The sequence below is a fragment of the Ornithorhynchus anatinus genome, chromosome X3, assembly GCF_004115215.2.
Source record: "Ornithorhynchus anatinus isolate Pmale09 chromosome X3, mOrnAna1.pri.v4, whole genome shotgun sequence".
Classification (NCBI taxonomy): Eukaryota; Metazoa; Chordata; class Mammalia; order Monotremata; family Ornithorhynchidae; genus Ornithorhynchus; species Ornithorhynchus anatinus.
In genome coordinates, this window is record NC_041751.1 from 2,289,506 (window position 1) to 2,312,824 (window position 23,319).

General features: G+C 48.5%; 1 protein-coding gene across 2 annotated transcripts in view; it reads right to left on the reverse strand.

The window, feature by feature from the left end:
• Positions 1 to 13,616: 13,616 nt before the first annotated feature.
• Positions 13,617 to 23,319, reverse strand: part of LOC100074104 (palmitoyltransferase ZDHHC11) — a 51,743-nt gene continuing 42,040 nt past the window's right edge. For both annotated transcript variants that reach the window (XM_029054111.2, XM_029054109.1), the window contains exons 9-11: positions 20,061 to 20,148; positions 16,231 to 16,315; positions 13,617 to 14,780 (exon numbers count right to left, since the gene is read on the reverse strand). In XM_029054111.2, the coding sequence (XP_028909944.1) occupies positions 14,437 to 14,780; positions 16,231 to 16,315; positions 20,061 to 20,148 (517 nt within the window). In that variant the 3' untranslated portion in view covers positions 13,617 to 14,436. The remainder of the gene's footprint in view (positions 14,781 to 16,230; positions 16,316 to 20,060; positions 20,149 to 23,319) is intronic.

Here is a 23,319-nt window from a genome sequence, read left to right on the forward strand (position 1 = left end):
AGATAATCAGGTTGACCACGGTCCCTGTCCCGCATGGGATTTACAGTCTAAATAGAAGGGAGAAGAATTATTATTATGAAGTGCCGTCGAGTTGTTTCTGACTCGTAGCCACTCCGTGGAGATACTTTCTCCAGAACGTCCTGTCCTCCTTATCACCCATTTTACAAACGAGGAAATCGAGGCCCAGAGAAGTGAAGCGACTTGCCCATGGTCACACGAGAGGCAGGGGGCGGAGGGAGGATTAGAACCCAGGTCCTCTGACTCCCAGGCCTGGGATCTTTCCACTAGGCCAGGCTGCTTCTCATTCGTTCCATTCTGTTTCCCACTGATGTTAACGCTCCGCTTTCTGCCAAATCCCGTTCATTAAACCTCCGGATCTGGAGTCCCCGATATGCCGACCCATCTCCGGGGCCATCTTGCCTTGCGCCAGAAGGAAACCAGCGACGAATGTTTGAGGAGCAGCTGCCTGGGCTTGTTACGGTGTTTGTCGCTGCTTCAGCTGTTGCTGTTTTTCAGATACAGGTCGGAGGGGAGAGAGAAAATAAGAGCGTGTCTGGAACCGGTGTCCGGTTCAAAGGAGAGCAACGAAGCTATGATTGAGATTTCGCGACTCCAGAATAGGTAGAAATAATGTTTGGAACTAAATCCACACCAGCCCAATAGCCAACTCCAAGTTAATGAATTAAAAACGTATTTACTCCCTCTCCACACTGTCTTTCGCTAACCTGCTGGGTCGCCGCATAAGAAGTCATTCCCTGTCCTCTCCACCTGCTCTCTTGAGTTCTCTTTCTCCGCCTGCCTCGCCTCAGGGGGTGGTGATGGATACAGATTTGAAACCAATCATTCAGTCAATCAGTGGTAATTACTGAGCACTTACCTCGTGCAAGGCACTGTACTAAGCGTTCGGAAGAGGACAATATACCAGAGTCGGTAGACGCCTTCCCTGCCCAGAATGAGTCTAGAGGGGGAGACAGACATTAATATGAATAAATTTCGATGGATTGATATAAAGTTCCCAGTCTGAGTCGCAAGGGGTGCCCTTTGCATTCATTCGTTCAGCCGTATTTATTGAGCGCTTACTGTGCGCAAAGCACTGTACTAAGGGCTTGGGAGAGTACATTACAAGAACATACAGCTACGTTCCTTGCCCCCAACGAGCTCACGGTCTTGTGAAGCAACGTGGCTTAGTGGAAAAAGCCCGGGCTGGGGAGTCACACGGCGGATAAGTGGCGGAGCCGGAATTAGAACCCATGACCTCTGACTCCCAAGGCCGGGCTCTTCCCACTAAGCCACGCTGCTTCTCTTGTACTCTCCCAAGTGCCTAGGACAGTGCTCTGCACACAGTAAGTGCTCAATAAATACGGTTAACTAAATGACCAGTCTATTGCCCTGAATGATACTCACATGTGGAGTGACAACTTAGGCTCTGCTGCTTCCCCTGCCTTTTTAAAAAATGGTATTTGTTGTTATTATTATAATTACTACTGCTAATAATAACAAAAGGTATTTGTTAAGCGCTTAATACGTGCCTGACATTATACTAAGCACTGGGGAAGATGCAAGTTAATCAGGTTGGACACAGTCCCTGTCCCACGTGGAGCTCACAGTCTCAATCCCCACTTTACAGATGAGATGACCGAGGCCCAGAGAAGTGAAGCGACTCGCCCAAGGTCCCCCAGCAGGAGAGGGCCGGAGGCAGGATTAGAACCCAGGTCCTCTGACTGCCCAACCGGGACTCTCTCCACGCTGCCTGGGAACAATAGCTGTGGGATCGCAATCTAGCTCCCGGCATAGCAGTTCCAGTCCTTACGGTTAAAGTCTGGGTTTTCCTGCGGTAATCCCACTTTTTCCCACATCACTCGAACTAGGAAACGGCATTCATCGGAGAGATTTAGGCTGAATTCAATCTAATCACAGTGGGATTTCCTATTAAATGCCGAAAGTTAAGAGGGATCACGCTATTTCTCACTTCTTAGGAAGTCTCTAAATGACACTTCTGCTCTCTCCTCACCCAAACTGCGCCATCATCCAAAACACAATAAGCATGTAATAAATTTAATAATGATGAGGATAATAATAATCTCCTGAAAAACTCATCTTCCATAGCAGCGACATGAGAAGCAGCGTGGCTTAGTGGAAAGAGCCCGGGCTTGGGAGTCAGAGGATGTGGGTTCTAATCCCGCCTCCGCCACTTGTCTGCTGTGTGATGCTGGGCGAGTCGCTTCACTTCTCTGGGCCTCGGTTATCTCACCTGTAAAATGGGGATTAAGACTGTGAGCCCCACGTGGGACAACCTGATCACCTTGTATCTACCTCAGCGCTTAGAACAGTGCTAGACACAACAAGCTTAATAAATACCATCATCATTATTATTATTATTATGGTAAGTTATCGCTTTAAGCACTTTGATAGCCCCGTCCCACAGTACTTACGTAAATGTTCTTCTAATCTATAAATATTATCTATAATCTATAAATATTCTAGAGCCCGGGCCTGGGAGTCTGAAGGACCTGGGTTCGAATCCCGGCTCTGCCACTTGTCTGCCGTGTGACCTTGGACAAGGCACTTCACTTCTCTGTGCCTCGGTTACACCCCGGGATTTAAGACTGTGAGCCTTATGTGGACAGGGACTGTGTCCAGCCCAATTTGCTTGTATCTAACCCGGGATACTGCATTAAGCCCTTAACGCCTAAGTGTGTAATAAATACCATAATCATAACTATTATTATTATGCCCTTGAGGAACTCAATCTTGAACTCTGAAATCACATATTTCCAATTCCTTACAGTCCTCTAGACTTGTAAGTCTTCTAGACTGTAGGCTCGCTGTGGGCAGGGAATGGGTCTGCTATAATGTTGTACTCTCCCAAGCGCTTAGTACAGTGGTCTGCCTGCAGTAAGAGCTCAATCAATACGATTGATTAATCGATTCCAGGGACAAACAAGTCAACAATCTAGTCAGGCCAGAGAGACTCTGCTTAACAACATCAACAAGGGAGAACAGTGAGATAATAAATAATAACTGTGGTATTTGTTAAGCACTTATTGTGTGTCAGGCACTGTATTAAGAACTGGGGTGAATACAACTTGTTAAGCACTTATTGTGTGCCAGGCAATGGGGTGGATACAAGTTGTTAAGCAATTATTGTGTGTCAGGCACTGTATTAAGAACTGGGGTGAATACGACTTGTTAAGCACTTACTGTGTGTCAGGAACTGTATTAACAACTGGGGTGAATACAACTTTCAAGCACTTATTGTGTGTCAGGCACTGTATTAAGCACTAGGGTGGATGCAAGCAAATCAGGTTGGACCCAATGCCTGTTCCACAAGGAGCTCAAAGTCTCAATCCCCATTTTACAGATGAGGTAAAACTTCTCTGTGCCTCAGTGCAGTGACTTGCCCGAGGTCACACACAGTTGACAAGTTGTGGAGCTGGGATTAGAATCCATGACCTTCTGACTCCCAGCCTCGAGCTCTCTCCCGCTACGCCATGGCATGGATTATGTCTAGCAACTCTGTTGCACTGTACTCTTCCGAGCGCTTAGCAATAATAATAGTTAAGTGCTTAGGACGTATGTGCCAAGCACTGTTCTAAGCACTAGTACAGCGTACTGCCCACAGCAAGCGCTCAATAAATACCACTGATCGATTGATTGATGAGATGTGGGAGCATACAGAGTTAGGTATTTTGATTTTTCGGAGACTCCAGTTGGGTCCTCGATTCCGTCAGTCCGGCCATACCGCCTCGACCTCTGACCTCGTCTTCCATCTTTAGCCCAAACATCCCCAGGCCCCAGAACCACAACTTCCGTGTGTGGCGAGAGTGACTTAATTCTTATCTTAATTCTTATCCCGAGGTTTTCGTTCCCACCGTCTCCGGAGTCTCGGATTAAATAGGGACGGAGGGAGGTCACGCAGGGACGAGGCCGAAGGGGAAGGGGACGGGGGCCTGGGAGAGGAGAAAAAGGAAGAAAAATGGTACTTTCCTCTTCTCCCGGAAGCAGAGCAGGGAGCGGGCTACAAAATGGCTTCAAGAAAGGCCGGCATTTGCGGGATCTGCTCGGTGCAGAAGGGATCCGGTGTTTCCCCGCCTTTTCTCCCACCCCCCAATGGAGCGGAGCGACCTCCCTCCGATTTCTACCCTGCGGAATCCCCCTTCCTGATCCGTTGACAGGTGAGCCTAGGTGAGCGTATTTATTCACGGCTGTTGATTTTAGGCGAGGAGGGCATTCCGAAGTTAAACAACTTTTCATTTTGAAGTGAGTCCAAAACCCACGGCCGACCGGGGATCCGAGAGCAACGGGAAAGGAAAGAGGAACGCGGGGTTGCGTGGTAGAAGAGGTCTGTGGGTGGGGGGAAGGGGAGGAAGAAGAGGGAGAAGGAGAATTTTGAGAAGGGAAGGGGGAAGAGAAAGAGGGCTGGAGTAAGCAGGAGAGGGAGAAGTGGGCAGGAGAAAAGGGAAGATAAACAGAAGGGAGGAGAAGGAATCCCAAAGACCAAAGAAGGAAATCATCTGGGAGGCCCAAACTCCGAAAACATTTTTTTCTCTGTCTCATTAGAGAATTTTTCGAGAAACACCCTCGGCGAAGGATAACTCCACAACTGTTGTTGCGTCGTGTTTGTTGATCCCAGGCAGGACCACCCACACCTCAGCCCTCTTCCAGATAATAATAATAGTAAGAAGAATAATTGGGGCACTTGGTAAGAGCGCACGGCTGTGCCAAGCACTGTACTAAGTGTTGGGGGGCGGGGAGGGGGAGTACAAGACAGTCAAGAGGCACAGAGGGCTCACCTCCTAAGTAGAATTAATTATTATTATTACGGTATTTGTTAAGTGTTTACTTTGTGCCAACCACTGTTCTGAGCACCGGGGTAGATACAGGGCAATCATGTTGTCCCACTCGGGGCTTACACTTTTAAGCCCTATTTACAGATGAGGGAACCGAGGCCCAGAGAAGCGAAGTGACTTGCCCAAGCTCACACAGCACACAAGTGGTGGAGGCAGGATTAGAACCCACGCCCTCCGACTCCCAGGTCCTTGCTCCTTCCAACAACCCACACACTGGGACCGCAAGTACTGAGTCCCCATTTTAGAGATGAGGGAACTGAGGCACAGAGAAGTGAAGTGGCTTGCCCAAGGTCACACAGCAGGCAAGTGGTTTCTAATCCCGGCTCTGCCCCATGTCTGCTGTGTGACCTTGGGCGAGTCACTTCACTTCTCTAGGCCTCAGTTCCCTCATCTGTAAAATGGGGATGAAGACTGTGAGCACGGGGATGAAGACTGTGAGGCCCATGGTGGACAAGGACTGTATCCATCTGACTACCTTGTATCTAGCCCAGTACTTAGAAAAGTGCTTGGCATATATTCATTCAATAGTATTTATTGAGCACTTATTATGTGCAGAGCACTGTACTAAGCGCTTGGAATGTACAAATCGGTAACAGATAGAGACAGTCCCTGCCCTTTGACGGGCTTACGGTCTAATCAATGTTGGTATTTGTTAAGCACTTACTATGTGATACAGGGTCATCAGGTTGTCCCACGTGAGGCTCACAGTTAATCCCCATTTTACAGATGAGGGAACTGAGGCACAGAGAATAATAATAATAATAATAATAATGACGGCATTTGTTAAGCGCTTACTATGTGCAAAGCACTGTCCTAAGCGCTGGGGAGGATACAAGGTGATCAGGTTGTCCCGTGTGGGGCTCCCAGTCTTAATCCCCATTTTACAGATGAGGAACTGAGGCACAGAGAAGTGAAGTGACTTGCCCACAGTCACACAGCTGACAAGTGACAGAGCCGGGATTCGAACCCCGGACCTCTGATTCCCAAGCCCGGGCTCTTTCCACTGAGCCACGCTGCTTCTCAATAATAACGTTGGTATTTGTTAAGCGCTTACTATGTGCAGAGCACCGTTCTAAGCGCTGGGGGAGATACAGGGGAATCAGGTCGTCCCACGTGAGGCTCCCAGTCAATGAGGCACCGAGAAGTGAAGTGACTTGCCCACAGTCACACAGCTGACAAGGGGCGGAGCCGGGATTCGAACCCATGACCCCGGACTCTCAAGCCCGGGCTCTTTCCACCGAGCCGCGCTGCTACCACAATTAATATTATTATTATCACGTGGCGGAGCCGGGATTAGGATCCGGGTCCTCTGATATCCCGGACTGTGCCCTTTCCCCTAGACCATGCTGCTTTCCTACCCCTAGCCTCTCCCGGGCTCCTGGAGTTGGTATTAATCAATAGATGGGATTTATTGAGCGCTTACTGTGTGCGAGGAGCACTGTGGTAAGCGCTTGGGAGAGTACAATATAACGGAGTTGGTAGACGCATTTCCTGGTCACAACAAATTTCCAGTCTAGAGGTGGAGAAGGATAGTGCTATAAATAAATGAGGGATGTGGACATTAAGTGCTGCGGGGCTGAGGGAGGCGTGAACAGAGGGAGCAAATCCAAGTATTTAAAAATCGGTTGTTCTCCTCTGCCCCCGCTGGCACTGCCTGCTGGATTTCGGAGACGAAGAAAGGGTGGGATGGGCTTTTATAACCCTGGGTTCCCTCCACCCTGACTGGGGTGAGACGGAGAGACAGTGTCAGGCCCCCAGGATGATGATAATAATAATAATAGTGGTATTTTTTAAGGGCTTACTATGTTCCAGGCACTGTACTAAGCGCTGGGGTAGATGCAAGCACATCGGGTTGGACACAGTCCCTGGCCCACACGGGGCTCACAGTCTTAATCAGGGTGTGCCACGTAGGGCTTCATCCCCATTTTACCGGTGAGGGAACTGAGGCCCAGAGAAATGAACCGACTTGCCCAAGGTCACACAGAAGACCGGTGGCGGAGCCAGGATTAGAACCCGGGTCCTCCTGAGTCCCAGGCCCCGGCTGTATCCGCTAGGCCGCCTTTTCGGGCGGGGGAACGCGTCTTTTTATTGTCGTCTTGTAACAGTAATAATAACGATGGTATTTGTTAAGCGCTTACTATGTGCCAAGCACCGTTCTAAGCGCCGAGGTGGATGCTCGGTAATCAGGTCGTCCCACATGGGGCTCACGGTCTTAATCCCCATTTGACAGATGAGGTCACGGAGGCCCAGAGAGGTTAAGTGACTTGCCCAGCGTCATGCAGCCGGCAAGCGGCGGAGCCGGCGTTAGAACCCACGACCTCCGACTTCGCGGCCCACGCAGTGCTTTGTACAGTGCTCCGCACACGGTAAGCGCTCAATCAACGCGATCTGAATGAACGAGGGGGTTGAGAGGCGGCTCAAAATCCCACCACGTTCCAGATTTTTATTTTCTTTTCCCCTTCTCCCCGGGGCTGCGGGATGAGCCCGCCCATCCCGAAGGGCCGACGACAGGTTAGCGACTGTTCCCTCTCTGTTCTCCGCTCTCTCCCGAGCCCCAGCTGGATGGAAAGCGCATGATCTCATGACACCCATGACATCACTGAAGCTGTTCTTGGCCGCCAGCCTGTGACTGTTTGAGAGAGGAGATTTCTAGGGGGCAGGAGGAGGGTGGGGGAGAGGGAGCGCACGGGCAGAGAAGACAATCCGTCTGGTCGCGGGCCCTGTGGGTCACTCCGCTCTTCCCGTCTCTGCGGAAAGACCGAGCTCGCTTTCGGGGGACTCCCCCGGTAATAATGATGGTATCTGTTAAGTGCTTACTATGCGCCAGGCACTGTAATAATAATAAAGATGACGACGGCTCTTGTTAAGCGCTTACTACGTGCCAAGCACTGTTCTAAGCGCCGGGGTAGATACAAGGTCATCAGGGTGCCCCACGTGGGGCTCACAGGCTTCATCCCCATTTTCCAGAAGAGGGAAGTGAGGCGCAGAGAAGTTAAGTGACTTGTCCAAGGTCACACAGCAGACAAGTGGCAGAGTCGGGATTCGAACCCACGACCTCTGACTCCCAAACCCGGGCTTTTTCCACTACGCCACGCTGCTCCTCCGCGGTGGAGCGGATACAAGCAATGGGACAGTCCCCGTCCCATGTGGGGCTCACAGTCTCAAACCCCATTTTGCAAATGAGGTAACTGAGGCCCAGAGAAGCGAAGGGACTTGCCCGAGGTCACGCAGAAACAAGCGGTGAAGCCAGAATCAGAATCCGTGCCCTTCGGACTCCCAAGCCCACGCTCTATCCAGTGGGCCACGATTCCCAGACGGTTTCCCGGGCCGGGTCCGATTCCCTCGGCTGAGTGGCCGGGAGATTCGGCCTGGCGTTCGTTCCGCTGCCCGGCTGCCCAGATCCCACCCAGGTACAGCTCCTTTAGAGGGGCTTCTTCCCCTCTAACGAGCCGAGGGTGACCCTCCTTCCAGTTTGGGACTGGGCAGTTCGGTTTTAAACTGGTCTGTTCTCTGACAGGTACCCTCCCCGACTTCAAAGCCTTACTGAGGGCCTGTCTCCTCCAAGAGGCCTTCCCTTTCTTCTTCTCACACTCCCTTCTGCGTCGCCCTTCCTGCTCCCTTTATTCATCCCTCCCTCCCAACCCTCAGCACTTATGCCCATATCCGTAATGTATTTTTTTCTATTAATATCTGTCTCTTCCTCTAGACCGTAGGCAGAGAATGTGTCTATTTATTGTTAAAGTGTACTCTCCTAAGCGCTTAGTATGGTGCTCTCAATAAAGCTCTCAATAAATCCGATCGAATGAATGAGTGGATCACGTAAATCGGAACCTGCGTGCTAGCAGAGAGATCTTGGGAAGCGAAGTGGTCTAGTGGAAAGAGCCCGGGCCTGGGAGTCAGAGGATTCTAATCCTGACTTTGCCACTTGCCTGCTGTGTGACCATGAACACTTCTGTGGGCCTCAGTTCCCTCATCTGTAAAATGGGGATCAAGACTGGAGCCCCATGTGGGACGGGGACTATGTCTCAACTGATGATTTTGTATCTATCTCAGTTCTTAAAACGGTGCCCGGCACATAGTAAGCGCTTAACAAATCCCATTTTAAAAATATCATGCAGAAGGCCATTCCATTCCCCCAAACCAAGGACGTCTTTTTGGGGAGACCCCCGACCCTCACCCCCACCCTGGCTCCAGAGTCATCGCGTCCCAATTCCCGATCCCTGTCCCAACCTCCTCACTGTAACTCGATCTCGTCTCTCCTGCCACTGCCATCTCACTCGCACTCTTCTCCCTACCTCGACTCCCCTTCACATCTGGCAGACGGCTGCTCTCCCCATCTTCAGTGCCCTTCTGAAATCTCATCTCCTCCGGGGAGCCTTCCCTGATTAATTTCTCATCTCCCAGTCTGACCCCCTCCATCTGCCACTTTAGCATTTCCATCCCACCTCAGCTTTTGGATACTCACCCTTCTTACCCCCCGAAGCACTTATGTACATATCTTTATACTTTTTTACGGTATATGTTAAGTGCTTCCTATATGTGAGACACTGTAGATACAAGCTAATCAGGTTGGACACAGTCCTTGACCCCCTTGGGGTTCCCAGTCTTAATCCCCATTTTACAGTTGAGATAACTGAAGCCCGGAGAGATAAAGTGAGTCGTCCAAGGTAACACAACAGATGAGTGGTGGAGCCAGGATTAGAACGCAGGTTCTCTTTCTCCCGGGCCCATGCTCTTTCCACTAGGCCAAGCTCCTTCTTAGGGTGGGGATATTATACTCTCATGGGTGTTTAGTATAGTGTTTGGCACAGAGTAGACACAATAAATACGATTGATTGATTGAGGAGTCTCTGAGCACTGAAAAGAATCCCCCCTTGCCTTTCGGCTCCTATTGCCTTTATCCAGTTCAGGGGGTCTCTAGACCTCTTTGAGGGGTCTCCATCAGCATTAATGGGCTCTCACTGCTGAAAACTCACTTTCAATCAATCAATCAATCGTATTTATCGAGTGCTTACTACATGTAGAGCACTGAACTAAAAGCTTGGGAAAGTACAATACAACAGAATTAGCAGACATACTCCCTGCCCATAATGAGCTTCAAAGAGATATGCTCTTGGTTTGGCCTTTAATGATGGTGATTGATGATTTGTTGGGGGATGATTGGTTGGGTGACGGTTGGTTGGGTGATGATTTGTTGGGGGCCGATTGGTTCGGTGATGGTTGGTTGGGTGATGTTTGGTTGGGTGATGGTTGGTTGGGTGATGATTTGTTGGGGGCTGATTGGTTGGGTGAGGGTTATTTGGATGACAGTTGTTTGGGTAACAGTTGGACCCTTGGCTCTCCAATCTCCTCCAACTCCTCCGCAACCCCATATTGCTCTACTCCCAGACTCGGTGTCGGCTGCCCTCTGAGTCTGGCCGTCTCTGTGGGGGTAACGGGGACTCTGCAAGGTCCACCGGGCAGAGGGTCACCGCCTCAACTTGCAAGCACATCTAGCTCTTTTTCGTCCCCCTAACTCCAGGGTGGCTGGTTTGTTCAGGCCAAGCCACATCCCTCTTCTGCAGGAGCAGCCTGCGCTCTCCAACACTCACTGGATTGACTAATAATAATAGTAATCATTGTGGTATTTGTTCAGCGCTTACTATGTGCCAGGCACCGTGCTAAGTGCCGGGGTGGATACTAGCTAATCGATTGAACACAGTCCCTGTCCCATATAGGGCTCACGGTCTTAATCCCCCTTTTCCAGATGAGGGAACTGAGGCCCAGAGAAGTGAAGCGACTCGTCCACAATCACCCAGCAGACAAGTGGCGGAGCTGGAATTAGAACCCGGATCCTCCTGACTCCCAGGCCCGGGCTCTATCCACCAGGCCACAATGCTTCTATCAATCGATCAATCAACGGTATCGAAGGAGCGCTTTTTGTCTGTCTCCCCCGATGAGACCGTGAGCCCATCAATGGGCAGGGACTGTCTCTGTTGCCGATTTGTCCATTCCAAGCGCATAGTACAGTGCTCTGCACATAGTAAGCGCTCAATAAATACTATCAAATGAATGAATGGGTGCAGAGCGCTGTGCTAAGCCCTTGGAAGCCCACAGTATGACAGCTGGCAGACTCGTTCTCTGCCCGCAAGGAACTCATAGTCTTCAATCTAGTCCGTAGACCATTTCTCCGACCGGTTTGCTGACCCCTGGGCTATCCCCGAATAAAAGAGCCCAGCACGCACTTCCACTCGCCTGCTGAATAAACAAGCCTCATTAGAAAACTCATTTCAGCAGACTTTTCAGATTTCCAAAGGGAGTTTGACCCTGGAGGCTTGCCGCGTGCAGATGTCACAGAATACACGGGGCCTTCTCTCCCTCCCCACAGTGGATAAAGAATGAGGTCAATTGTGCGAACAAAGAGGTCAGTGCTGGCCAGACAACATTACCTCAACGATTGAATCCCGCAACTGTGGAGCGGCCAGGCGGTGAGGAGAGTGTGGCGGAGACACTGGGTTGTTGGGGGGAAGGTTAACCGTTCCGTGAAATGTTTGTCTTCTTGGAAGGCGCCGTCGATTCTGAGCCCCCAGGAACCGTGCTTATTCCCTCTCGGCGCTTAGTACAGCGCTCCGCACACAGTAAGCACTTAATATTCCTCCTCCTACTTAGAATGAGAGCCCCATGTGGGCCTGATTTTCTTGGATGTAGCCCAGCGCTCTGCACATAGTAAGCACGTAATACTCCTCCCACTTAGAATGAGAGCCCCCTGTGGGACTTGATTATCTTGGATCTAGCCCAGTGCTTAGTACAGCGCTCTGCACATAGTAAGCGCTTAACACTCTTCCTACTTAGAATGAGAGCCCCCTGTGGGACTTAATTATCTTGGATCTAGCCCAGTGCTTAGTACAGCGCTCTGCACACAGTAAGCGCTTAATACTCCTCCTCCTACTTAGACTGAGAGCCCCACGTGGGCCCGATTATCTTGGATGTAGCCCGGCGCTTAGTACAGCGCTCTGCACACAGTAAGAGCTTAATACTTCTCCTCCTACTTAGAATTCATTCAATAGCATTTATTGAGCGCTTACTATGTGCAGAGCACTGTACTAAGCGCTTGGAATGTACAAATCGGTAACAGATAGGGCCCCACGCTGGATGGTGCCAGGATTCAGGGTGAGGGGCGTCGGGGGTGGGTGGAAGGGCAGGGAGAGGAATATTCCAGTACTTCTGGGAGGGTAGGGGAAATTTATCTTTAGGAATTTGCCAAACCGTGGTCTTGGTCCAGGCTTGGATTTCTCCACTCAGTAACTTGTCTGCAGCCCCGGAGCAGTTTAGCTTGACCCGATCTAATAATAATAATTACGGTATTTGTTAAGCTTTTACTGTGTGCCAGGCACGGAACTAAGCACTGGCGTCGATGCAGGCACATCGGGTTGGACACAGTCCCTGTCCCATGAGGGGCTCACAGCCTCAATCCCCATTTTGCAGGTGGGGCCCAGAGAAATGAAGTGACTCGCCCAAGGGCAGGCAGCAGACACGCGGCGGATCCGGGATTAGAACCCAGGTCCTTCTGACTCCCAGGTCCTTGCTCTACCTACTGGACCATGCTGCTTCTCTCCTTACTAAGAACTTGCTACGTGCCAAGCACTGGCTTAAATCCATAATTTGATCGGATACAACCCCTTTCCTACTGTCTAGGTAGGAGGGAGAACAGGTGGTTACTCCCTATTTTGCAGGTGAGGAAACTGAGGCCCAGGGAAGTTAAATGACTGGGCCACGATCACACAGCACGTAAGCGGCAGAGTAGGAATTAGAACCCAGGTCCTCTGACTCCCAGGCCCATGCTCTTTCCATTAGGCCCCGCTGTTTCCTTTTCTGTTTGCAGGAAGGAGAATTGGACTTGTTCAATGCAAGGGGTCTGAAATCCTGAAAGCGTTTTCAATTATCCCTTTGTTCCGAAGCAAATTCAACCCCGATCATATTCACAGAGATCTTGGATTCCTGAACGGTTGCAATTTTAGTAATTCTTTTTTCTTTCCATTGCAGGAAATTACTTCATTTATTGTTTCAGAAGCTTTGCAGAGTCATGATAGCAACGGACAAAGCTTCCTGGAACCAAGGCTTGTAACGCTCCCAAACCGGGGCTGGGATTTTGTTATGCCCTACAAACAAAGTTGCTAGGAATTCACCCACATCTTTGGGCTTCGTTATCTTCCCTAATTGCTACAACATAAGTCGTTTAGGAAGGATATAGCTTGGAGAGGTCATAGCTTCCCCCTTTTCTCGAGCTCAAACGTTTTTTCTTTCCTTCCATATATCACTGATGGGAAAAACACCCTTGAACAGAATTGAAAATCTTCTGGGGGGGGCGTTCGAAAACTCAAGTCCCGGAGAGTCAAGTCCTCTAGACTGTCAGCTCGCTGTGGGCAGGGAATGTTTATTATCGTATTGTCCTCTCCCAAATGCTTAGTACAGTGCTCTCCTTGAAAAAGTACAATAGAACAATAAAACAGACACATTCCCTGCCCACCACAGTCAGATCAAAGGACCAACCGACTACCGCAACGGAGACCTTCAGTAAATGGTTTCCCTGATTTCTGCTGCTCCTTTAAAAATCTGAAACCCGCTCTAAATGGTATTTGTGAACTTAATCAAGAAAATAAGGCTCCTATCTATCTCTTGGTAGTCGGTTCCTTCATCCACAAGAAAGCTGATTGCAGCTTTGTGTATAAAGCCATTCCAAAAAAACCCCAAAAAACAAATCCAAATGATATAGGATGTTTTACTCCCTTTTCAAATGAGAAGTCATTTCTTTTTAATGTCAATTTATTTTTTAAATCTGTGTTTGAAGGAGAACAAAAATTCATCAAGGATTGCCCTCCTTTGATGGATTACTTTCACTTTTACAAACAGCAACAATCAACCCCGTTTATCATATAAATATAATTTTAATGCCCTTAAAATATTTTTCCCCGGTATAAAATATAACTGGGACTTTAGAAAACTTTGATCAATTTAAGATGAGGAAATCGTCAGTGCATCACATCATGGTCTGGGCTTCAGAGGCATTGAATCATTTCTTCACCATACCAAAAAAAAGCTAGGAAGAGAGAAAAAAAAGTTCACTCCATTTTTCTTGTACTCCTTTCTTTACAAGAAAGTGAAATCCAAATCGGGCTGAGGACAAAAAGGGAAACGTCCAAAATTCAAGTTTGAGGGCTACATCCTACCCCACAGTTTCCCCCCCCAATTCTGTTAACTTTTAAGGGGTGGCGAAGTAGCTTGCCTCGTTCTGTTTGGGAAGAAGGGGCCGGGGGAAAGCCAATCATCTTGCAGTTAATTGGAGCGAGAACATTTCTTTCAATGATCTGGGTGTGTTTGTTTTTTCGATGTGCTTCCTGAACTCCCCCATCTCAGGCCTCGGAAGACATCCCCGGAACTGGCACGCTGAGCTGGCCTCGGGACGGACTGGGTTACCTAACTAAGTCTCCTCAAAAAACCCGGCGTTCCCCAAACCGAGCTCAAGTCCTAAAGGATGGCTGTTCCGGCCACATCTTGTGGAGAATCTGTGCCGGCATAAGGAAGGATAAAGAGGTAACCGTTTTGTTTCTCAGAGAGGAAGGATGGAAATCTTTTCTGTCTGGGGAAACTGGGTCTCTTCCTGGGGTGGCCTCTCTGAGACGGGCAAAGACGCATCTGCCGGATACGATGGCTGAACCGCTTCAACCGCCTCTTTGGATTCGGTCACCGTGCAGTTCAGTTCTGACGGCTCTTCCTCGCTTTCCCAGATCAGGCTGTTTTCCACGGTTTGCAGGATTTGGTCGTGAAGGTCTGACCGGCTGTTTGCATGTGCGGAATACAGAAGCATCAAGCTGTCCATAGCCCCAGCTGGGATTTCCATAGATGAGAAGGAATCGCAATTGGAAGTCACTTCCAAGGGAGAACCGTTATTATCTACGGAGCAAGGAAAACTACAACTCGTGAGTAGCCTGAAGTTAAGAGTCACTGAAATGGCAGCTGCGAAATCGCTAATTAAATTGACTGCCTTCAAAGCAGACGTGTCCACGGAGTCACTAGGGGTCGGAGACCACGCGAAGGCCTAGGAAGACAATAAAGCCTGCGCTCGACGCTTAACAACGCAATCTAATCCCGGCTCTGCCGCTCGTCTGCCGTGTGACCTTGGGCAAGTCTCTTAACTTCTCTGCACGTCAGTTACCTTATCTGGAAAATGGGGATTAAATCCGGGAGCCCCGTGTTGGACACGGACTGTGTCCATCCTGATTAACTCGTATATGCCCCCACCGCTCGGTACAGTGCCTGGCACATAGTAAGCACTGAACAACTAACAGAAAAAACAAAAAACAAACATAGACCCATCACTGATGCCACTTCAGGTTCCGTCCACATCCAGTCCACGGTTCCGTCTCTGACGGTGACACTCGATGTTTGGAGAAAACAAGTAACCATTGCCCTGACATCCACCCTCATCATTAGGAATGGATCACCTCTTAGCGCTCAGTACACTGCTCTGCACACCCAAAGCACCCAATAAATACGAATGACTTTCCTTCTACATCCCTGCCTCTCCCCCTAGCAACCCACTGTGGATCGCCGATCTGTGAACTGATCTAAATCCCTCTAAACCTACCGATATTTTTGGTCTCCTCAGCTTGCAGTGGGAAACAATTCCCTCAGTTTACCACGGGAAGTTCTCCACCAAAGAAAATTAGTTCTTAAACGGGCTTAGGGAAAAGAATTAATAATCAGTTCTTAAACAGGTCTGGTATAATCATAATCAATACCTTGCAGATAAGAAGATACGTATAAGCCCAACCAAAATATTTACTCATTTCTTCCATTAATTCATTCGATGTTATTTACTGAGCGCTTACTGTGTGCAGAGCACTGTACTGACCGCTTGGAAAGTGCAATTCGGCAACACGTATTAACAGTCTTCTTCGTCATCGTCGTCATCAGCGAAAGCTTTATTAAGCGCTTGTAGGCAATTTTCATTGTTTTCTGGCACTTCTCACACTGTGAAATCTATCAACTCAAAATTCTCTATGACCAGATGACCTGAGTTGGTTTCTGGCTGTTTGGAGTAAATTTCATTCATTCGATAGTATTTATTGAGCGCTTACTATGTGCAGAGCACTGTACTAAGCGCTTGGAATGTACGAAATTTACTTCCTAAATATAGCATCGTTCCTCGCTGTGGGTAGAGAACGTGTCTACCAACTCTGTGAAAAGAGTCCTCTCCCAAGCGCTTAATACGATGTTCTGCACACAGTAAGCACTCAATAAATACAATTGATTGATTGATTGATTGCAGGAACAGCCGACCCAAGAGAACGTCACGGGGACCCAAATGTAAGTGGTGAAATGATGTTCCACTGCGTTTTACCTTTCTCAGAGGTGAAGTCTCTCTCTGTGATGTTCTGATTCCCAGCATTGGATTCTGAGGAATCCTGGGCTTTGTTTGCTACTCTCTACAAAAAGTCAGACGTTTGTAAATTAGTATCGGGGTACCCACGGATAAGCGATACGTCAACGCCTCGTTGATTTTTCATTTTGGACCAAACTTTTATTCCGGATGTTGCACAGCCAAAAGAGGGCAATTTTGATTTCCATTTTTCAAGTGGGTAATTTAGCAGGACACGATTATTTTAACAGTGGAGTCGATTTGGGACAGCCCACCCTAAACGATGCCTCGAAGCAACGTAGTAGCTTAGTGGGTGGAGCCCGGGAGTCAGAAGAAGCTGGGTTCTAATCCCGCCTCCAACACTTGTCTGTAGCGTGACCTTTGGGCAAGTCACTTTGCTTCTCTGTGACTCAGTTACCTCAGCTGTAAAATGGAGATTAAGACTGCGGGACGTGGACTGTGTTCAACCTGATTAGCTTGTATCTACCCCAGCCTGGCAAGTAGTAAATGCTTAACAAATGCCATATAAAACCCCCAAAACAAAAACAAGACAAAACCAAAAAATCCACCCCATTCATGATTGATATCCTCCAATGAGTTTTTGTTTGTTTGTTTGCTCCCAGCTGTCCTGGTTATACACAGTCTGTGTCCTTAGAGCGTTTTTTCTCTCTTACCCTTCTCCCCCGGAAAACGCACCACACAGTAGCTGCATGGGTCTTTCCGAAGTCCTCCCCGACACCCTCCCATCCTCCCCGGAGCATCACAGCGGCCTTTGCCATTCAAAGGAAAGTTCTCCTTCCCAACCAGTGTTTATGAGGACCTAGACCGGATCCTTAAGGAAAACAATGGTGCTCTTAAAAATGGACTTCGCAGGCCCTCTGTCCTGCTGTGTGATTTCTCGTGACAATGAGTGTCATTCATCAGGCTTAACTTCAAGTTCCCTATAACGACGTTGTCTCTCTCAGTGGCACAAAATAGAATGGGCTCTTAACTGCGTAAACCCCGTTCTGGCCGGACGTTGACACGGAAGGATATCTGTGCTCGAGGTTGTAACCGAATGCCAGTGATGCCGGCCTTTAACGAACTACGTATATGTAAATAAAGTGAGGATAAATAAATATAATAAAATAAATATAAAATGGGGATAAGAGTGTGAGCCCTATATGGGACAGGGACTGCGTCCAACTTGATTAACTTGTAACTCCCTAGCGCTTAGAACAGCGACTGGAACATAGGAAGAGCTTAATAGATAATATTTTTTTTTCTTAAAAGGGTCACCTGGAAGTGTTAGCCTGACTTCATTGAGTTGGATTTATTTTTAAGCACAGATTCAGAAAACCGATTCAAATCATTCCCAAATGGAATTGATGAGCATCCTATGACCATCTGTCTCCAACTGGCTTTGGGCCACTGCATTCTAAGCACTCGGGCAATATCCCATTGCTTGCTGATATCAATGAAACTAAAGAGGAATTTTATAAGAATCTCGGCCAAGTGCTCTTTGATGTTCTTAAGAGAGATGTGCTTATTCTGTATGGAAACTATTATGCTAAACCTGGAAGGGACTCAATTTAGGAAGATGGAGTCATTGGTGAGGAACGTGTGGGAATAGTTGGTTGGGTCCTCTGTTGTGTTTTTCTTTCTGTTTTTTAATGATATTTGTTAAGCACTTACTAGGCATTGTACTAAGAGCTGGGGTAAGAACAAGTTTATCAGGTTGGACAGTCAGTCCCTGTTTCAGCTAATCTTAATCCCCACTTTACAGATGAGGCCCAGAGAAGTGAGGTGACTCGCCCGAGGTCACACAACAGATACGCGGCGGAGCCGGGATTAGAACCCAAAACCATCTGACTCCCAAGTCCATCTTATCCACTGGGCCACGCTGCTTCTCAATGGACAGTTGCAGTGAGACCGACATTAGAGAATGTCAGCCGGGTTTGGGCAGCTCTGAGCCTGCTATATTTAGACTCTTCAAAGAGAAGGGTCAAGAGAAGCTCAGTGAGGATGACCAAGAACGAATACAGCATCACGCACAAAGCCGTTCATGCTCGGGAGAGCGATACTAATGCCAAGGAAAAGAAGAAAAGCCAACGGGCACATCAACGTGAACTAAAGGAGGTTTAAGGGGTGGAAAGAAGAGTTAAAGGACCTATCATCACGGCACTAAAACCCTTTATTCTTCCGCCCCCAAAGGACCACTTGATCAAGAAGGAAAGACCAGCCTAAATGACTCAATGGTGACGTCGGCATGTGCGGGTCCGTTCCTCAACCTACTGTGCAAGGCGACTTTGCCCTCCCCTTTCCTCCTGTTTGGACGGCGACCTTTTCGAACCTGCCCTAAACCCTGGAAAGATGAGGCGAGAGATGAGGGCAGCCATGACTAGACAAGGTTTGCTGAGGCATTTGAAGCAGATGGCCTCCTCCCTGAAGTCTTTTCTAAAGTAAGATATATTTGTCGAGCGTTTACCGTGTGTTTACTAAGCGCTTGGGAGAGTAGAACACAACAATAAAAGGGCACATTCCCTGTCCACGATACACTTACAGTCTAGAGAAAGGGACAGACATTAATATAAATTTAAAAAATCACAGATATATAAAGAATAAATGACTATCTATATGGAGTGCCGCTTAGAATCTGGCCCTAGACCTTTACCCTAAAGATCTGGAGGGATGAGGAAAGCTCAAAGGAGCTTAGAGTTAACATGACGGTTATTCTAAAGAGGAGATATTTGATTGCGAGAACTGCAATGTTGTTCTGTTCTGGAAAGATTCCTCTTGAACCTATCAGAATCTCGGTCCAGTCTCCATCTGAGTGTGAGCTGGCTTAGAACAGCGCTCAGGGCTTAGAACAGTGCTTGGCACATAGTAAGCACTTAACAAATAGCATAATTAAAAAAAGGAGTCAGCTGATAGAGAGCCCTGCTGGTCACCAAGGAATTTCTATCAGTCAAGCGATGGTCTTTATTGATTGCATTCTACTACTATTAATAATAAAAATTGGTGGTATTTAAGCACTTCCTATGGGCCAGGCTGTGTTCTAAGGGCTGGGGTAGATAAAAGATAACCGGGGCCGGACATGGTCCCCGTCCCACATGGGGCTCACAGCCTTAATTCCCCATTTGACAGAAGAGGGAAGTGAAGCCCAGAGAGGCGACGTGACTTGCCCAAAGTCACGCAGCAGACAAATGGTGGAGCCGGGTTTAGAACTTGTGACCTTCTGACTCCCAGGCCCGTGCTCTTTCCATTAGACCACTCTGCTTCTCTCTGCTTACTGTGCGTAGAACAGTGTACTAAGCCCTTGGGAGAGCATAGTACAACAGAGATATTATCGAGCGTTCGTGGGGTTTTAAGACGATAGGAAAACAGCTGGATCTACCCATTCCGCCTCCTCGTCCAGTAGGAGTCGAGCTCTGGGAACCAAGCTTTGAATCGCACCCAGTGGACAATTCCTTTATCTGACAAAGACTCTATCCGATTTCAAGGCCTTATCGAAGGCCCATCTCCTCCAAGAAGCCTTCCCCGACTGAGCCCTCCTTTCCTCTTCTCCCATTCCCTTCTGCGTCGCCCTGACTCGCTCCCCTTCTTCATCCCCCCTTCCCAGCCCCACACCACTTATGTCCGTATCTGTCATTTATTTATTTCTATTAGTGTCCGTCTCCCCCTTCTAGACTGTCAGCTCTCTGTGGGCAGGGATCGGGTCTGTTTGTTCTCATGTCGTACTCTCCCAAGCGCTTGGTACAGTGCTCTGCACACAGTAAGCGCTCAATAAATACGATCGAATGAATGAGTGGACGAATGAAAGAATGAATTACCTGACAGTGTAAATGCCATGGCGGGCACGCTTTTCTCAGTTTGGTCTGTTGAAAGGAGGGCACAGATACGTCAGGACCCTCGGGTGCCCTAGAGTGGAGAGGAAAGAAAATGAGATGAATCATTCAACAGTATTTATTGAGCGCTTACTCTGTGCAGAGCACTGTACTAAGCGCTTGGAAGGTACAATTCGGCAACAGATAGAGACAATCCCTGCCCACCGACGGGCTCACGGTCTAATCGGGGGAGGCAGACGGACAAAAACAAGACAACTTAATCACGATAAATAGAATCAAGGGGATGGACACCTCATTAACAAAATGAATAGGGTAATAAATAATATAGACAAATGAGCACAGTGCTGAGGGGAGGGGAAGGGAGAGGGGGAGAATCGCAACCGAAAGGGATTCCCCGATGCACCTTGTGCCTGGTGAAATTTAGAGAGAAGTCTGGCTTTTCTGACCTCCCCGCTCCGCCACTGGTCTGTTGCGTGACCTTGGGCAAGTCACTTAACTTCTCTGTGCCTGTTACCTCAGCTGTAAAATGGGGATTAAGACTGTGAGCCCTATGTGTTTAGTACAGTGCCCGGCACACCGTGAGGGCTTAACTGATACCGTTAAAAAAAAGCGTAAAGGACAAAGTGGGCGTGGTGGGATGGGGTCAAGAGCAAAAATTCCTCTATGCCTGCCATAATCAATGAATCGTATTTATTGAGACTTAGTATATGCAGAGCACTGTACTAAGCACTTGGGAGAGCACAGTAGAATTAGCAGAATTTCTCTCCTATCATCAAGCCAAGCAGCTTCTTGATTCAGCTGCTGTGCAGGAAACAGTGTGGCCTGGTGAAAAGTGCATGTGCCTGGTAGTCAGAGGATCTGGGTTCTAAATCCCCACTCTCCCGGTTTCCTGCTGCAAGTCATTTAATAATAATAATGATAATGTTGGTATTTGTTAAGCGCCTACTATGTGCCGAGCACTGTTCTAAGCGCTGGGGTAGATCCAGGGTAATCGGGTCGTCCCACGTGAGGCTCACAGTTAATCCCCATTTTCCAGATGAGGTAACTGAAGCACAGAGAAGTGAAGTGACTCGCCCACAGTCACACAGCTGACAAGTGGCGGAGCTGGGATTCAAACTCATGACCTCTGACTCCAAAGCCCATGCTCTTTCCACTGAGTCACGCGGCTTCTCTAAGGGTGGCCCGGATTCAGGATATCCGCTCCAAACTTCCAGGCTCCGAGATAGCGCCAGTCGGAGCAGCAAGGGCTGGTTCTCCAAACAGAATCCCAAGCGGGGACTGTTGTTGCCGCTATCCCCACGTCTCTCAGGAACCCTGATCTCTGAGGCCTTGGAAAACTTTCCCTCAGGCACCTAATCCGGTTCATTGCTCTTCCCACCCAAAGCTGTGGTAGACATTAATTATATTAGGGCAGTTTGCCTTGGAGTAGCAGCTGTTCCTGAAGAAACCTGTGTTAATCTGATTTGGAGTAAGACAGGTGAAATGGAAACAGCAAGGAAATTTTCAATCCTGGGCACATTCGTAATTTCACTCCATTCATACGGATAAACCTCGTGGAAAATTCCAGCGCAATCACATAAATTAAGGGGCAGGAGAAAAGCGCCGCTTGAGCTGAAAAACACTTGGTCGGACCAACAGAACGGCTTGACCAAAACCTCAAAGATATTAATTATGAAGAATAAAGTTAGATCGAGCCCGGGCTTGGAAGTCAGGAGACCTGGGTTCTAATCTTGGCTTTACCCCATGCCCGCTGGGTGACTTTGCTAAGTCACTTAACGTCTCTGGGCCCAGCTTCCTCATCAGTTAAAATGGAGATGAGATAACTGTTCTCCCTTTCCCTTAAACTGCGAGCCCCAGGAGGGACGGGGAAACCGTGTGTCCGATCTGATCCTCTACCCCTGTATTTCATTCATTCATTCAGTCAACTGTATTTATTGAACCCTTACTGTGCGGCAGAGCACTGTACTAAGCGCTTGGGAGAGTGCGATTCAACACTAAACAGACACATTTCCTGCCCTCAGTGAGTTTACAACCTAGAGACTGCTTGGTATATATAACACAAAAATTGACTGCCTTAAACATACCTAGGAGAGAGTAAACTACTAGATTACAGATTGTAAATTCTCAGTAAATACTTTTAATTGGTAATTCACTAGGAGCTGATTTTTTTTTTTAACTAGCCCCTCCCCACATTGTTTGTTTGAAACCACTGTCCTCTGGGCAGCCTTCCGAGTTTGACCTTGGCAGGAAGCCTGACAGACAAGAGCTCTTTCCAAAGAAAAAATAAGACAAGGGTCTGGGTTGGCCCAAGGTTCTTAGGAAGGGAGAGGCCAGTGAGCCCCAGTCCCGCAGGAGGTTTGCAGTTTGTTTTTTTAATAGAGAAGCAGCGTGGCTCTGTGGAAGGAGCACGGGCTTTGGAGTCAGAGGTCATGAGTTCGAATCCCAGCTCTGCCACTTGTCAGCTGGGTGACTGTGGGCAAGTCACTTAATTTCTCTGTGCCTCAGTTACCTCATCTGTAAAATGGGGATGGAGACTGTGAGCCCCACGTGGGACAGCCTGATTCCCCTGTGTCCACCCCAGCGCTTAGAACAGCGCTCGGCACATTAGTAAGCGCTTAGCAAATACCAACATTAATTAATTAATCAATTAATTTAATGGTGTCTGTGAAGCGCTTACTACGTGCCGATCACTGTACTAAGCGGCGGGGAAGATACAAGCTGGTCGGGTTGGACACAGTCCATGTGCCGCAGGGGGCTCACAGTCTTAAATCCCATTTGACCGATGAGGTAACTGAGGCGCAGAGGAGGGACTTGCCCAAGGTCACACAGCAGACAAGGAGAGGAGCCGGGATTAGAACCCAGGGCCTTCTGACTCCCGGGCCCGGGCTCTATCCACTTAAGCCCCCAAGCCAGCAATGAGAGGATGTTCTGAGCAGAGCGGACGGCACTTCACGTGGTGAGGCAGGAAGCGGGAACAGCAAACCGGCTTTCCCTTTGGCAACTCCTTTCCCTCTGCTCCTCCCCTCGGCACTGTGTTCATTTGTCCATATTTTTTATTACCCTATTTATTTTGTTCATGAGGTGTCCATCCCCTTGATTCTATTTATCGTGATTATGTTGTCTTGTTTTTGTGCGTCCGTCTCCCCCGATTAGACCGCGAGCCCGTCATTGGGCAGGGACGGTCTCTATCTGTTGTCGAATTGTCCATTCCAAGCGCTTAGTACAGTGCTGTGCACATAGTAAG